Below are 17,786 nucleotides of genomic sequence, written 5' to 3' on the forward strand. Positions count from 1 at the left end.
CTTTCAAAAATATTTTATGTTATTTTTACTTAGGAGTAGTTTTAATTGTGTCAATTTAACTGTTTTAAGAGTTCTTTTACATGTGAATTTTTTTTGGTCTTTACTCAGTGTCTTTTGGGTGGGGTTCTTCCTCCTGGGGGGTCTCGGGCCCTGCCTGGACAATCATGGTTAGTCATTCGTTCAGGTGGTGCCCCTGGAATGTCAAGGCGAGCCATTCGCCAGTCAAAAGGAAAAAGATATTACCAAGTCTTAAAAAAGAAAGGGTTTTTACAGGAGACACATCTACTTGATAAAGAACACTCGAAGCTGCAACAGGGTGGGTTTGGCCAGGTGTTGTTTTCATCTTTCAGCTCAAAAAGTAGGGGAGTAGTAGATCATGCCGCAGTATATATGGAAGTTAAGACTAGTGATGATGGGATAGGTCCCCAACATTGGCATATGATCCTTTCTTATTGAAGGATAGAAAGTTAATAAAGTTCTTCTCGCAGAAATTTTAAACCTTCTGGGATATCAACTCAGGCACAGCCAGTAACCCTTCGATGGTGTGGGAGACACTAAGGCATACGTGCGAGGCTTGGTCATCTCATATTCTGCAAACCGGAAAAGACAAAACGGAGAGCAACAGCGTCTGCTTGAGGCTCGCCTGAAGGCAGCTGAAATTGCGTATGTTGATAGGCCCTCCATTACTAAGCTACAGAGGATCACAGCCCTTAGGGCAGCCTTGAATACTGCACTTACTCAAATAGCAAAGAGGGAAATACTATTCACAAAGCAGAGATTATTTGAATATGGTGACAAGTCTGGCAGGTATCCAGTATACCTTGCCAAGAAGAAAAAGGCTCCCCAAGCTATTACATCCATTAGAGAGAGTTTAGGGTGTAGGTTTGATATCCAGACGTTTCATTACTTGGCTAGGTAACATCATCAGTGGCGACCTCCAAGTGAAGCGAAGCTGTTGTCTCCTGCTTTCTATTTATATGTTTGTCCTGGATGGGGTTCCTGGGGTTTGTGGTGATGTCATTTCCTGTTCATTTTCTGAGGGTATCTAGATCTGTGTGTGTGTTTATGGTGTTGTGGTTGGAGTGCTAGGCCTCTAGGAATTCTCTGGCATGTTTTTGTTTAGCCTGTCCCAGGATAGATGTGTTGTCCCAGTCGAAATGGTGGGTTTTTTCTTCTGTGTGTAGGGCTACGAGGGAGAGAGGGTATTTTTGAACTCGGAAGATGGGAGTCTTTCTTTAAAAATTTGGCCCTTCCGGGCCTAACCACGGAGGAGGTGTCGCTGTTGAATGCCCCTTTGACAACTCAGGAAATACAGGACATGATTAGGCAGCTTCAGAGTGGCAAAGCACCCAGGCCAGACAGATTCCAGGCTGAGTTCTATAAAGAATTTATAGGGAAATTGGCTGTGCCACTCTTAAATATGTACAACTACTCACACAGTCAGGGCTACCGCCCACCCTCGTTGAGAGAAGCAAACATCTCTCTTGTTCTCAAGAAGGGAAAGACCCCAGAAGATTGCTCTTCATATAGACCCATATCCTTGTTAAATGTGGATTTTAAAATTCTCTCAAAAATGTTAGCATTAAGACTGGAGAGGGTTTTACCATTAATTATAAAAGTGGACCAGACAGGATTTATAAAGGGTTGCAGATCAACTAATAACATTAGAAGGGTCTTAAAATGATACAAGCCTGCCAGCAGGGAGCAATACCGGGTTTAGTTGACTCCCTAGATGCAGAGAAGGCATTTGAGCGGGTAGAATGGCCACATCTTTTTTACATGCTGGGACAGTTTGGTATCGGAGACATCTTTACTAAATGGGTTTCAGTATTATATAATGATCCCAAAGCAACGGTGATCACCAATGGTTTAAGTTCGGATAGCTTTAGCGTTGGCAGAGGCTGTCACCAGGAATGTCCTCTCTCACCAGTATTATTTACGCTATTTAAGCACAAAATTACTCTCGATGCATATGATGTCCTCCTTTTCATAAGTGGTCCCTTGACATCCGTACCTCGCTTAATTCAAGTGGTCAATCTATTTGGTACGTTTTCAGGTTACAAAATCAATTTTATGAGGTCAGAGGCCATGCTGTTGAGAGGCCTTGCCAGTATATCCAACTTACTGGATGGATCTTGTTTTCCCTTTCTGGTTTTCTGTACTTAGGTATTTTTATTACCCCAGTATTTGGTCAGTTGTATAAAGCCAATTACGCACACTTATTAGAGAAAATAAGGCAGGACCTTCAACGCTGGGGAGGCAGAGTAGCCTTAGTTAAGATGAATATTCTACCTTGTCTTCTATACCCTATGAGAATGCTCCCCTTGATGTTGCTGAGACAGGTGTTGCGTAAGCTTTACAGTTGGCTCAGCTCCTTTATTTGGAATCATAGACGGCCCCTTATCAAATTAGAAAAGCTGCAGCTTCCACAAATAAGGGGACGACTGGACTTTCCAGATCTCAGGAGGTACCAATTGAGCTCTCTATTATCTTACGTAGCTGACTGGGTCTCTTGTGACCCACAATCAATCTGGCTGGATATTGAGACCTCCCAAGCTAAATGTCCCCTCATCAATCTATTATCTATGGACAAGATGAGAGTTATTACGGACTATTGTAAAAACCTTATTGTACTAAATACAATCAAAGCCTGGAGGAAAATGCGATAAGATGAGGGTAACCTGCACAAAACCTCCTCTTATACCCCCATAGTGGGAACATTGGGATTCCAGCCAGGGCTGACCGATACTACATTCAAAACTTGGAGGTCCAGAGGTACCTCCTGTTTGGGAGACCTGTTCGATGGGGAGCTCATGATGTCCTTTGAACAGCTGCGCCAGAAGTTTGGACTGTCTCGCAGGGACCTCTTTCAGTATTTTCAAATACGAGACTTTATACAAAAGAAGACCACACCGATAGTCAATCCTTATAAATCGGATAGGGAAAGGAGAGTACTTTGGCCGATGGGGCCACCCTCAGTCAGTACACTTTACCATTCATTATACAATAAAGTATTGAAGGACATGGAACGGTTATATAAAATCTGGAATCAAGAATTAGGGTTGGAAATTCCCTTGGAAATGTGGGAAGATGTCTGGGAAAATGCCAGGAAGATCTCTATTTGTAACAGAATCCAGGCTACTCAATTAAAGATACTTCACAGGGCTCACATGGCACCTGAACGACTCGCAAAATTCAAGGCAGGAGCATCCCCAATGTGTACTAAATGCAAAATCAAAGTTGGCACACTCATGAATTGTCTGTGGACATGCCATAAGATCCGTAGGTATTGGGACAGAGTAGCAAATGCCTTGACAGAGATTTGGGGGAACAGAGATTGGATCGGATCCAATGTCATACTTTTGGGCTCTCCAAATTTTGGAGTTTCTCCAAAACTCTCTGGACGCATACGAGAGGAAATTATTTATTATCCTTTCCTTTTGTGCGAGGAAAAGTATTTTAGTAAGTTGGGTAGACAATAGACAATAGATGCAGGAGTAGGCCATTCTGCCCTTCGAGCCTGCACCGCCATTCAATATGATCATGGCTGATCATTCCTAATCAGTATCCTGTTCCAGCCTTATCTCCATACCCCTTGACTCCACTATCTTTAAGAGCTCTATCCAATTCTTTCTTAAATGAATCCAGAGACTGGGCCTCCACTGCCCTCTGGGGCAGAGCATTCCACACAGCCACCACTCTCTGGGTGAAGTAGTTTCTCCTCATCTCTGTCCTAAATGGTCTACCCCGTATTTTTAAGTTGTGTCCTCTGGTTTGGCATTCCCCCATCAACGGAAATATGTTCCCTCCTGCCAGAGTGTCCAGTCCTTTCATAATCCTATACGTTTCAATCAGATCCCCTCTCAGTCTTCTAAACTCAAGGGTATACAAGCCCAGTCGCTTCAGTCTTTCCGTGTAAGGCAATCCTGCCATTCCAGGAATTGACCTCGTGAACCTACGCTGCACTCCCTCAATAGCCAGAATGTCTTTCCTCAAATTTGGAGACCAGAACTGTACACAGTACTCCAGGTGTGGTCTCACCAGGGCCCTGTACAGCTGCAGAAGCACCTCTTTGCTTCTATACTCAATCCCTCTTGTTATGAAGGCCAGCATGCTATTAGCCTTCTTCACGACCTGCTGTACCTGCATGCTTGCCTTCATTGACTGGTGGACAAGAACACCCAGATCTCTCTGAACAGCCCCTTTACCTAATTTGATACCATTGAGGTAGTATCCAAAAGTCCCCCAGGATTTTCAAACTGGCACAGGATATTCATGGAATACATCCCCCTTGACTTCCATACGAATATGGTGCACCAAAAAAATTGAATTATTTTATAAAACATGGCAGCCCTTTTTGAACTACATCAACACAGATATTTCGGCCATACTGTCCAGGGCTTTTACTTAGCCATGGTAATGGTTCTGGCTGGTTCGGGGCCCCTGGGAGGAGAAATCCCGTATAAGTATGGGTTTTATTATGACTCGATGTAAATCTATTTTGAACATGTATCTACTTATTTAATTGCCTGTTGTTTACTGTTAATAATGTATGATATCCTATTTTATGTTCTGGTTGTATGTAGAATAGATTAGTAGTTAGTTTGCTTTCTTCCTTTATTATTTAATTTTATATTGGTGCTGTTTGTACTATTTTTGTAATTTTGTAAAAATATCTTAAATTTTTTTCTTTCTTAAATAAAAATATCTATTAAAAAATCATAAAAATCATTTTAGTCGGTTTGTAGTTCATGAGTTGAGTTTGGCATTGCCAGTACTCAAAGTCTACATGCAGAAGATATCCCTATAGCACCATGATAAATACTTAGGGTAGATTACTACCAATGTATGTTTATGCAGGACTGATGGGTGAGAGACAGTACAAATTGATATGTCTAAAGAGAAGAAATATGGAGAACTGATATCTTTAACTATTACAATCCAACCAGATGATAACTGCCAGAGCTTTCAGACTGGTCTGTCTGTCTCCTGCTTAGCTGAAAGCTCAGGGGGAACAACATGCGCAAGCACGTGACAGCCAGACTATAAAGACCCCTCGGAATCCTAGTAGTACACAAACCCACCAACACTCTCAAACAAAAACTAACAAACTTAAAAGACCCAGTACAACCCATGGACAAAACCAACGTCATCGACAAAATTCCATGCAAGGACTGCCACAAATGCTACGTAGGACAAACAGGAAAAAAGTTAGCCACCAGGATACACGAACACCAGCTAGCCACAAAAAGACACGACCCTCTCTCCCTCATAGACCTACACATGGAGGAAAAAAACCACCAATTCGACTGGGACAACACATCTATCCTGGGACAGGCTAAGCAAAGACATGCCAGAGAATTCCGAGAGGTCTGGCACTCCAACCACAACGCCATAAACAAACACACACACACACACAGATCTAGATACCCTCAGAAAATGAACAGGAAATGACATCACCACAAACCCCAGGAACCCCATCCAGGACAAACATATAAATAGAAAGCAGGAGACAACAGCTTCGCTTCACTTGGAGATCGGCACTGATGATGTTACCTAGCCAAGTAATGAAACATCTGGATATCAAACCCACAGCTCAGCGAGCAAACCTACACCTTAAATGCACAAGCACCTACAAAACTCACAAGGAAATCAACACAGTTGCACTTGGGTTTCATAGGGTTATATTATACATTTAAATATCAGCTTAATGTTAAATTTGTTTTTAATAAATTTTAATATACTGCATCACAAAGTGAATCATTTGCTTATTCAGCCACTAGTGGGCCATGAATAGATTGATGACACTTACAAAGGATATGATGAGATGAATCACACCACATGATGTCAATGCATTTCCCATGTTTCATGTTCTGAGAGGTCCAAGCAGATGGTAAGGATATTCAATGAAAGGTGGAACTTTCAGTTAATTATAAAGAAAACTCATGTGAAACTTACCAAAATATTAGAGAGTTGTGTGATGGCCCCTTGTGCATATCTCATTATGCCTTGTCTGTATTACCAAGGAGTCTTCCGGGTCACCATCTCCCAAAATCCTCAACCTCAAAGGAGGTATCATGGTCCAGGATGTCATCATTGTTTAAAGTTTCACCTCTTTGTAGTATTAGGTTGGGCAGAGCATGAAAATATGCACAAATCTCAGTGGAATATACTGACAGTCTCAATGTGATCTATCTGAGTTACACCTTCAGCACTCCTTTGGCCTATTCAATGGTTACTTGCAGCTGTTGTCTAACTCCTCTGCATCTAGGCTGTGGTTCTACACAGTGCTTGTCACATTTGGCTAGTGCACTGGAAATAAAGCCCAGCTATTCCTGGAGTTGTCACAAAAGTTAGAAGATTTTAAAGTAATATGCAAAGTTCTCGAATTTACGATTTTGCCGTCAGACTCAGATAGATGGAAAGAATTGAGAAGGTTTCTGTATTTAACAAGGATCACCATTTATTACAAATAATTAGACTCTAGCTACAGGTAAACAATTATAAGCAATTTGCACATAATATTGCTAATTAAAACTCTAAACCATGTATAAATTCCAATTCACACACTTACAAAGACAGGCAAATAGACAGGATTAAAAAGATAATGACTGGAAGAAGACTGTTCAGTAGTTTTTGTTCACAGGATCTATTGTTGAAATGATCTTTATTACTCTTCTATTGGCCAGAACATTGCTTCAGTTGCCTTTCTATAGATACTTTCACTGGTTGGTAAGAGTTTAATAAGTATCTGACTGATCAGTTAAAAGTCACAGGTTACATCAACAGTTGGCTGTTTTTCTTCAGGTTTATAATGTATTTTGATTGCAGTGAACAGAGAGCCCACTTCTGAACTGGGAAAGAACTGAACTCTTCTTTCTCTCTTTTATCTGTTTGTAACTTGTTCCCAGCTCAAAGCTATTCGGTTGCCTGAGAACCAATAGCACAGTTATTGATAGGCAGAAAGGTCTCTGTAATCAACAAACAGTTACTAGTCCATGGATCAATCAACTTCTTAGTGCCAGCAAAAGCTGCATCTATATATCTCCTCAGCTCCAACTCACCTGCAACTCAAACTGTAATTACTCCTTGTTCAAACAGTTGTTTACATGCTGCCCGTCGTGGTATCAGAATACTTGCTTACAACACTGCACTCACCCTTTTAAACACTAGCCTTTTCAAATACCTCTTTCTAATTTCAATCCACGGTATTTAAAAACACTAAAAAAGCACATGGTTCTTAAGGAGTCATGACTTCGGCAGGATTGACCTCAACCCCAGAATTCATCTTTGAAGGTGTGTAATGGACCTGAAAACTCATTTGGAACAACTCATTATACAAGTGAGAGAACTCCTGGGAACATTGTACTGACCTGAAGGGTCCATCTGTGGTAGTCACAGACCAGTGGTAGATTGAGAGAGTGGGAGATCTCTCTGTTGATGGAGACTGATGCCTAATCTATGGAAAAAAACGACGGCAAAACCCATTGAGCTGGTGGTTCCTACATCTGGGGTAAGCCAACAGTGGCCCTGAACCTGAAGGCCCTTTTAGCCACACTGGCCTAATTGGGTGAAATTCCAAATGTTGGCCTGCACTCTTAAAGAAGGCACTGATGTGACCATCTTGATATAGCAATGAGCCACAGGCTTGGATACCTCCAGAAAATCCCAGGAATAATCATGAGCCACAGAAATCAACACCAGGAGGCCGATAACAAAATAGGAACCAGGTGTCCACCACTCCCAAATGCAGTCAGTTTCTTTCCATTAGGGTGTCTCAGATAAATTCTCTATCTGGAGGAGAATAGCCTTCATTTATACTGGTGTTTGGACATTTTCAGGAAGCAGAATCTCAGATGGTAAACCCTTTTGTGCACACAACATGCTAGTCACTTGCACCTCTCTACCTTGCTATTGCAATTCCAGTTCTGGTGGTTGTAGCTCTCTCCCCTTGTGATAACCCTCCTCATTGCTGATCTTAGAGCTGGAGTGACTGAGCCTAATAGTGTTCAAGCCCTTGCTGAACTTCCACTATTTTAATTTTATTCTTTTATCAATTTTGATTCAGAGCTGTAAACTGGAAACTGTGAGCCAAAGATGACTTTTGAACTGGAGATAACAAGTTACGTAAAAAGACAAGCAGATCAAACAAGCTTTTCTTTACTCGTGTGGCCAGGCCAGGAGGTTAATTGCAGGTTGGTTCTGATTAAAAGGTTCTGCAGACACTTCATCACCAGGGAAGAGCATTATGTTTAAATAGGTAACAGAAATGGGTTATTAATGAGGTCAGTACTTGGGAATTGGTTTCAACCTTATGTTCAAGCAGATGCAGAAGACTCTAGAGTCACAGGGATGTACAGCACAGAGAAAGACCTTTCGGTCCAACTTGTCCATACTGACCAGATATCCTAAATTAATCTAATCACATTTGCCAGCATTTGATCCATATCCCTCCAAACCCTTCCAAATTCATATGCCCATGCAGATGCTTTTTAAATGTCGTAATTGTACCAGCCTCCACCACTTCTTCTGGCAGCTCATTCCATACACGCACCACTCTCTGCATGAAAAGGTTGCCCCTCAGGTCCCTTTTAAATCTTTCCACTCTCACCTTAAATGTATCCCCTCTAATTTTGGACTTGCCTACCCTGGGAAAAAGACTATTCACTCAATCCATGCCTCTCCATAATCCTCCATGAGGTCACCCTTTATCCTCCGATGCTCCAGAGAAAATAGCCTCAGCCTATTCAGCCTTTCCCTATAGCTCAAACCCTCCAAACCCTGGCAAAATCCTTGAAACATTTTCTGAACTCTTTCAAGTTTCACAACATCCTTCCTATAGCAAAGGCGACGAGAATTACACTGTATTCCAAAAGTGGCCTAGCCAATGTCCTGTACAGCCACAACATGACCTCCCAACTCTTATACTCAATGCACTAACCAATGAAGACAAGTGTACTAAATGCCTTCTTTTCTACCTTGTCTACCTGTGACCCCAGTTTCAAGGAACAATAAACCTGTATTCTCAGGTCCCTTTGTTCAGCAACACTCCCCAGGAACTTACCATTAAGTATTTAAGTCTTGCCTTGATCTGCCCTAACAAAATGTAGCACCTCACACTTATCAAGATTAAACTCCATCTGCCACTTCTCAGCCCATCAGATCAAGATCCCATTGTACTCTGAGACAACATGTGGTTAGCACTGCTGCCTCACAGCGCTAGAGACCTGGGTTCAATTCCCGCCTCAGGCGACTGACTGTGTGGAGTTTGCACATTCTCCCCGTGTCTGTGTGGGTTTCCTCCGGGTGCTCCGGTTTCCTCCCACAGTCCAAAGATGTGCAGGTCAGGTGAATTGGCCATGCTAAATTGTCCGTAGTGTTAGGTAAGGGGTAAATGTAGGGGTATGGGTGAGTTGCGCTTCGGCGGGGCGGTGTGGACTTGTTGGGCCGAAGGGCCTGTTTCCACACTGTCAGTAATCTAATCTAAAACATTCTTCGCTGTCCACTATACTACCAATTTTAGCGTCACTGCAAATTTACTAACCATACCTCCTATATTCACATCCAAGTAATTTATATAGATGACAAAAAGCACTGATTCCTATGGCATACCCCTCGTCACAGGCCTCCAGTCTGAAAAGCATTCCTCCATCACTGCCCTCGGTTTCCTACCTTCGAGCCAATTTTGTATCCAAATGGCTGGGTTTTGCCTGTATTCCACGTGATCCAATCTTGTTAACCAATCTGTGTTGAAAGCTAAGTGGGACCTTATGCAGGAGACAGTCAAGTTATTGATGGAGTAGTCAGTGTGTGAATTGGTTTTGGACAGTGTTTACTGAGAAAAGGAAGCTGGCTGTTGGTGTTACAACATCAAGATTTGAAAACTCCCTGTCTAACCCCCAATGAGCAGTTCTTAGAAGATCAGAACATAGAAGCTAAGTTATAAGCATTAAGTCTTGTCTGTAAAGGTGACCCTGACCAACATCTTCAGAAAATCAACCAAGAAACCATTATCTACACCTGTGGAACAACACATCAAGACAGCCACTCTTCTTTTTCTTTTATTTATCCTTTAATTATGTTTACTTGTGCCTATCTTCTGTGTCAATTGGGCTGAAAACAAAGATGTTTGGGTTTAAAGTGTAGACCAATTAGAGTATCTTGTTTCATTTTACACTGCTAGTTATTCTATTTTTAATAAATTGTTAAACATTTTTGTTTAAGCCACAAATGGTGTCATGAATTGACAATAATACAGTATTAGAAAGTTGACAACCACTTCTCAGAGGCTCCCACTCTATCTTTCTCTGTATACTCAAGAGCCAAGGTAGACAGTACATTCAATCAGAATGCCTCTGCCATGCCTCCTGATCATTGCTGCCGTTATTTACTCATCATCGGTCTCTCTGTAAGGCTATACTACACTTCAAGCCTGCAGACCACAGCCAAGACAGACCTGTTGCTCTCTTCTGCTTCCATATTTCTAGCAAGTTTAGAAGCTCCCTGGTTCTCCTGCATTTTTCACAAAATTGAAAAAAAAAAGCTACTAGTTGCCACTGATTACCTATTAAACTGGCTGAATTGCTGTTCCTTACATTAAAAGGAGCCTCCTCTTGCCAGCCTACCTGCCTCTGGAAATATCCAGAAATATGTTAGACTTCTCTCGTGACACCATTTATTGACATTTTCCTACCTGTCTCAGGGCTCTTGCAGCCCATCTTCAATGCATTGACAAAATTCCAGCGTGAATTTCTCATCCCAGTGTGGAATTTTAACTTTAGCCAACAGGCAGACATTAAACAGAATGGGAATTTATAATCCAGGCCACTATACATGTGATTGCATTGTGTACATCAACATTTAATTACAATAATTACCAACTTAGCGGCAAGTCATTTTGGAGGGTTTACTCAGTAAAACCTAGTGGGAAGTAAGCAGAGGCTTCTATGGGAAATTGTGGACGCCAACAGAAAATAGGCACTGAAATTCTGTGTTTGCTCCTGTCCCATGTATACACAACCCTGCCACACCCCCTTAATCCAACAGTGTAATTGTTTACAAGCTGGATAACACAAGGCCACTTCATGTTAACCTAGCAGAATGTGGACTGCTGTCTCTAGATGCTGCTTATTTTAAACATGCAGCTTACTATATTATTGAAACCCAGCTGCTAAAATGGAGCAGAATGCCTGTAGCATCTCTTGGGAATCAGGCATAAACAGTCCAAAGCCTAATTACCCAGAAATCATAATTCCTCCATATTTCACATGGTGCAACAGTATATCCTTAGTCATAGCTCCTCAACTCTTTTTAGATTAGATTAGATTACTTACAGTGTGGAAACAGGCCCATCAGCCCAACAAGTCCACACCGCCCCGCCGAAGCGCAACCCACCCATACCCCTACATCTACCCCTTACCTAACACTACGGGCAATTTAGCATTGCCAATTCACCTGACCTGCACATCTTTGGAATGTGGGAGGAAACCGGAGCACCCGGAGGAAACCCACGCATACACGGGGAGAATGTGCAAACTCCACACAGAGAGTCGCCTGAGCAGGAATTGAACCCGGGTCTCTGGCGCTGTGCGGCAGCAGTGCTAACCACTGTGCCACCATGCCGCCCACTAACTGCTTACAAGACTGCATCCCTCATGAAGCTAACTTGGATTGGATTAAAATTCCGTTAATACCATAGACTTTAAATATTTTGGAGAAATATTTGAAGAACAGCTAAAACGATAGTTTTCTTCAGCCCTTAAACTGTAACAAATGATTGAACCTATTAATTTAGCTGAGAACTGGGAAAGAACATCCAAATTTTGCCATGGTTCTTAGAATTTTCAGACAGTCCAGCCATTGCTCCCATTTTGTTGCATTTTCTAAATTTAATACATGTTTTAATCCCAGGAACACTTACATTTCTCCTAGCCTTTGTAATGGCGCAAAAGCACTTTCCTGTATAGAGCTGATTTTATTCCTGCGGAGAACCCTGAAAATAATGCAAGTGTTAGATTGGTGAAAGCATTGCTGTAAAAGATAAATAGAAAAACAGAAAAATATTGATCTATCAGCAATTACAAGATCCAAAATTGATCATTGGCTGGGCTATCTTCCCAGTTTAGAAGAATAGTTATTTATCCAGTTAAAAATCACACAACACCAGGTTATAGTCCAACAGGTTTAATTGGAAGCACACTAGCTTTCGGAGCGACGCTCCTTCATCAGGTGATGAAGGAGCGTCGCTCTGAAAGCTAGTGTGCTTCCAATTAAACCTGTTGGACTATAACCTGGTGTTGTGTGATTTTTAACTTTGTTCACCGGCATCTCCGAATCACAGTTATTTATCCAGTCGGGAACTCTGCCTTGTGCTGAGCATTTCTATCATTTTCTACTTTTGACTTCACATTTGTTTAGATTTTAAATACGTAAATGTTGGTTAACACAAAAAAATCAATCAATTGCAACAATCAACTTGGATCTTCAACGAAAGTAAATAAAATAGAGATTGTACAAAGTGGGCTTATAGAGCTGGAGGTAGAAATGTTTAATTCTCAGATAAGTTGAAATAAAGCTCACACTATGGTAATGTAACAAGATAAATTCAAATTCAGATAGAAAATTAAATGCCAGTAAACAAATTTAGCAGCAAGTTATTGATAAAAAAAATCAAAACATAATGTAGTTTCTTTTTTATTAAGAGCTGCGTAAAAATGTAAAACTAAAAGCCACAGCAGTAATATAAGAAATGATTATATTTACAGTCTTTGTTAAAGTAAAGGCACTGCCATTGAACTAATACACCAGGGATTCAAGTAATGTTCTGGGTACCAGGGTTTGAACCCAATCATCGTAGATGATGGAAAGGAATTTTAAAATGCTGGCATTAAAAGTTTTACCATGTCTATGAAACTTTAGTCAATTGTTGCAAAAGCAAATCACAGGAAGGACTTAGTCTTATTTGTGCTTCCAGATCATAGCAATTACTTTGAAAAACTGCAAAAAACCCTCAAGGAAATGAAACCAGATGCATATCTGGCACTGATCTGGGTACCAGAAATGACAATGGCAAATTCCAACACCCTACCGACCCTGCAAAATATTCTTAACATATTGCTAAAATTGGGAGAGCAGCTGTTTTACAGACTAGTCAAGCAACAGCCTGTCATACACACACTATCACTGACCTTGACTATGTCCAATTCCACTACAGACCTGTGGAGGTCGTGCCTCAGTGATATAAAGTCAAGAGGGAGTGGCCCAGAGTTGTCCTCAATATTGACTCCAGACCCAGGGAGTCTTATGGCATCAGGATAAACATGCATAAGGAAACTTTCTGATCAGCACATACCACCCCCAATGATTTGATGAGTCAGTACACCTCTTCTCAAAACTCGCTAACACCTCCATGTTGAACTCCACTTGGATGATCTCAGGATGAAAATGGATGAAATGTATTCCAGGTATGGGATTTCAATCTCTATCACTAAGAGTGGCTTAGCAACACCACCACTAACTGATCTAGTCAAGTACTAAAAGATAGATTGAGGTCTGTAGCAGGTGGTGAGATAACTAACAAGCCAGCAAAACATATTTGCTCTCATCTTCACCAATCTGTCTGCCGCAGGTGCATCTAGTCCATGAAAGTATCGGCAGGGCTGGTCACCACACAGTCCTTGTGGAGACAAAGTCATGTCTTCACACTGAAGATACCCTCCATTGTGATAATGCATAGGGTGATGAATGGGACAGATTTCAAACATATCTAACAACTCAAGACTGGGCATCCAGGAGGTGCTGTGGGCCATCAGCAGCAGCAGAATTGTAGTCCAGCACAATCTGTAACCTCACAGCCTGGCATATCCTCAATCTACCATGAACATCAAGCATAAAATGAGGTATCAACTTGGTGAAGCTACAACCCAGGTCTACCTAATTTGCCAAGTAGCAAAAACAGCAATAGATTGAGTCAAGCAATTCCATAACTCAAGGATCAGATCTAAGATCTATCAAACTGCCACATCCAGTTCTGAATGACTACTACATAATTCAATGGAAGATGAAACTCCTCAAATACCTCAATCTTCAATGAAGGCGCACTCGTGCATTAATTGAGACCAAAGTGTTTGCATCCATTTTCAGCCAGAACTGCCAAGTGTATGATCGATTTTTGCCTCCTCCACAGATGCCAGTCTTCAGCCAATTCCATGTGATATGAAACAGCTGAAGGCATTGGATACTGCGAAGTCTATATGCCCTGACAATATTCCAGCAACAGTACTGAAGCCTTCTTCTCCAGAACAAGCCATGGTCCTAGCAAAACTGTTGCAGTATAGCTACACATTGTTGGGTAATGTTGTAGCCAATGTGGAAAATTGCCTAGTATGTCCTGTACACAAAAAGCAGGACAAATCCGACCTGGCCCATTAGTCTGATCTTGATCATCAGTAAAGTGATGGAATTTATCAACAATGCTGTCAAGCAGCACTTGCTCAGCAATAACCTGCTCAGTGATGCTCAGTTTAGGTTCCAGGAGCTACACAGTTCCTGATCTCACTTTTGCTTTGGTTCAAACACAGACAAAAAAGCTGAATTCCAGAGATGAGGTGAAACTGCCTGCACTTGACATCAAGGCCACATTCAACTGAGTGTAGCATCAAGGAACCCTAGAAAAAACAGAGTCAATGGGAATCAGGATAAACTCTCCAATGGTTGAAATCATACCTAGGTCAAAGGAAAACAGTTGTGTTTGTTCGATGTCAGCCATCAACACTGGGAAATCTCTGGAAGAGTTGTTCAGGGTGGTGTTACAGGCCCAAACACCTTCAGTTGCTTCCTCAATGACCTTCCTCAATCATAAGATCAGGGGATGTTTAATGGTGATTGTAAAATGTTTAGCATCATTTGCAACTCTTCAGATACTGAGGCTGACCATGTACAGAATCATTGAATCCCTAGAGTGGAAACAGGCCCAACGAGGAGAAGAAAGTGAGGAGTGCAGATGATGGAGATCAGAGTCAAGAGTGTAATGCTGGAAAATCACAGCAGATCAGGTAACATCCGAGAAGCGGGAGAATCGACATTTTGGGCATGTGGCCCAATCCAAAGAGTAACCCACTGAGACTCATGCCCCCTCCATTTAAGCCCTGACTAATGCATTCAACCAACACATCCCTGAACACTGTGGACAATTTAGCACGGCCAATTCACCTGATCTGCACATCTTTGGATTGTGGGAGGAAACCGGAGCACCTGGAGGAAACCCACACAGACACAGGGAGAATGTGCAAACTCCACACAGACAGGCACCCAGGCTTGAATTGATGCTGGAATATAAATGCAGTAAGATGCAGACAACATCCAGGCTTTGGCTGACAAGTGACTGGTAACATTAGTGCCACAAATCGGCAAAGAACATCTCCAACAAGAAAGAATCTAACTATTGCCCCTTGACAGTCAATGAGAATGCCATTACCATTGTGAAACTGATCATTGACCAGAAACTGAACTGAATTAACTACATAAATACAGCAAGTCAGAGGCTAGGAATTGTACAGCGAATAATTCACTTCCTGACTCCTCAAAACCTGTCAACCATCGACAGGGTACAAATCAGGATCATGATGGAATACTCCCCACTTTTCTGGATAACTGCTGGTCCATTAGCACTCAAGAAGGTTGACATCAAATGTCTGAAATTTTTCCTCAAAACTTAACTCAGCTCACCTTATTATAATGGGAAGATAGAATAGCTGGTGAGATTCTGATAGCTCTAGCAAAGAATTGGGATTTGAAAATTTGATCGTTTAAGATTCTTGAAAATTAGTAGTTTGATATCTTGCAATGATTTTAAATTAAAGAATTGAATTCAGAAATTAAAGCTAAATTCATTAAGGTGAATGCTTAATGAACAAGAATGAAACATTTTACATGACAGATGTGATCTGACTAAAAATTTCTCTGATCATTTTACTTACAGTACAGTTAACCGGCTGCAATGCATAAAAGTTCCATTCTTCACAGACTCAATTTGATTGCCTTCCAAATCCCTAGGGTAGAGATTATGCAATATTTCATTGCAAATTGACAGAATTCAGAAAACATTATTACATAATCCTGAAGTTCCTCACTTCCCCAAAGTATTTAGAAATAATTTTTTTGAACCAAACTTGCAGCATCTAATCAATAATCTCGGTTTAATATGCGAAACAGAAATAGAAAAACAGGGCTGAGTTGTACTTTTTTTGTAAAGTAGCCAAGAACGTACTAGCACTGTTTTCTTACTCTCCATTTTTTTATTACCATTTTACTTCGCCAAGTGGTCATCATTCCTGAACATGACTAATTAAACTTTGTCAATTACTTTTCTTATATATTGTTACATGACTTAATTCACAAGTTCCCTCTGAAATATTGATCATTTGTGTAACACTGGAAAATTGATCTTTGTATGTTATAATCACATATTTAAAGGAGTGTAGATCAATGTAGATTACATAAAATAAGGAGTTTCTTCTTTGTTAGGAATTTATATGTTGAGATTGGGTGGTGGAAGTATGAGGGGAATTGGTGCATGTTAATTGAGGAAGGGAGAGTGGGTTATCACAGACCTATGAGGACTTGTTGAGGGCAAACCAAGGAAACTAGATTATACAGGGAAGGCAATATCTACAAATGGGAGGTGAAACATAATTATTGGAAGACCTAGGGTTATAGAGGGAAGGTCAATTGTAAGGTCCTGCAAGTAGAGGGTAATAGAGGGCAGATGATGGAAGAATCATTGAGACCAATAGAGTGAAGTCCAAGCTGACTGAAGAAAAGTGCACAGTTATAGCATAAAGCTCCAGGAATATAGATGTGACAATACAGAGAAGTCTCCAGACCACAGGTTGAGGATGGAAATATTCATGGTGAGGCTCTGGGTAGGACACCCCAATGCTGAGAAGTTCTCAGATCAGACTGAAGGGCCTGATGGGAAACAGGTCCTCCTACTGTTCCAGTGTAAAATGAAGAAGAACATATAGTGAGACTTTGTTAAACTGTGGAGTCACTGATTATCTGCTCCGAAGTATCACTCCAGGTGATAGAAGCAGTTGCAGTTATTGGGTAGGCAAAGTTGAGCAGACAGTGGGAATAGTTGATATTATCCCAGAATTGAGGGGGCAGTCTGATCTAGAAACGATCAGACATTTCTAGCTGTACATGTAGTTTCAAGATTGTGCACACAGCTGTCATGTGACTATCATGAGCAGTTCCTTCAGGAGTGCGGTAGGTTTCCATTTTGCTGTCATTCATCTTCAGGCAATGGGGCCATTGCTGTTCATATGAGCAGACAGCCTCAGCAATGGCACATCAGTAATAAGGGATACTTGGTAAAGAAATAGTCACTAACTCTCTGTTGAAACTATTAACTGAGGCATAGGAGAAATAGTTAAAGTCACTATCATCCTACTGGACCATAGGGTTGCTTTCTCATTTGAGAGAGACAGGCAAGTGATGGTGGTTCCTGAAGTCACAACACCTCAGACAAACAATGAGATGTTAAGCAGGGGAATCCTTCAGGGTAACTTCAGCTGATGTGGGAATTGAATGCATGCTGTTGATGTCACTCTGAATTACAAATCAGCTGTCCGACCAATTGAGCTAACTGACTGGTCTTCCAGTTGACCTTTACTGCTCCAGTTGCAGTTATATGTTCTTTGCTTCAAGCAGTGTCCCCATGGTACCCTACCAACCAGGAATGAATGGTATGTCGCCTGTCCAGAAGTAATCCTTTCTCACACCTT

General features: G+C 41.3%; 1 protein-coding gene across 1 annotated transcript in view; it reads right to left on the reverse strand.

The window, feature by feature from the left end:
- Positions 1-17,786, reverse strand: part of rxfp1 (relaxin family peptide receptor 1) — a 113,498-nt gene that overhangs the window by 44,436 nt on the left and 51,276 nt on the right. Inside the window, exons 11-12 of the mRNA XM_072584262.1 lie at positions 15,978-16,049; positions 11,921-11,992 (exon numbers count right to left, since the gene is read on the reverse strand). Of these exons, the coding sequence (XP_072440363.1) occupies positions 11,921-11,992; positions 15,978-16,049 (144 nt within the window). The remainder of the gene's footprint in view (positions 1-11,920; positions 11,993-15,977; positions 16,050-17,786) is intronic.

This window comes from Chiloscyllium punctatum, chromosome 14 (assembly GCF_047496795.1).
Source record: "Chiloscyllium punctatum isolate Juve2018m chromosome 14, sChiPun1.3, whole genome shotgun sequence".
NCBI lineage: Eukaryota > Metazoa > Chordata > Chondrichthyes > Orectolobiformes > Hemiscylliidae > Chiloscyllium > Chiloscyllium punctatum.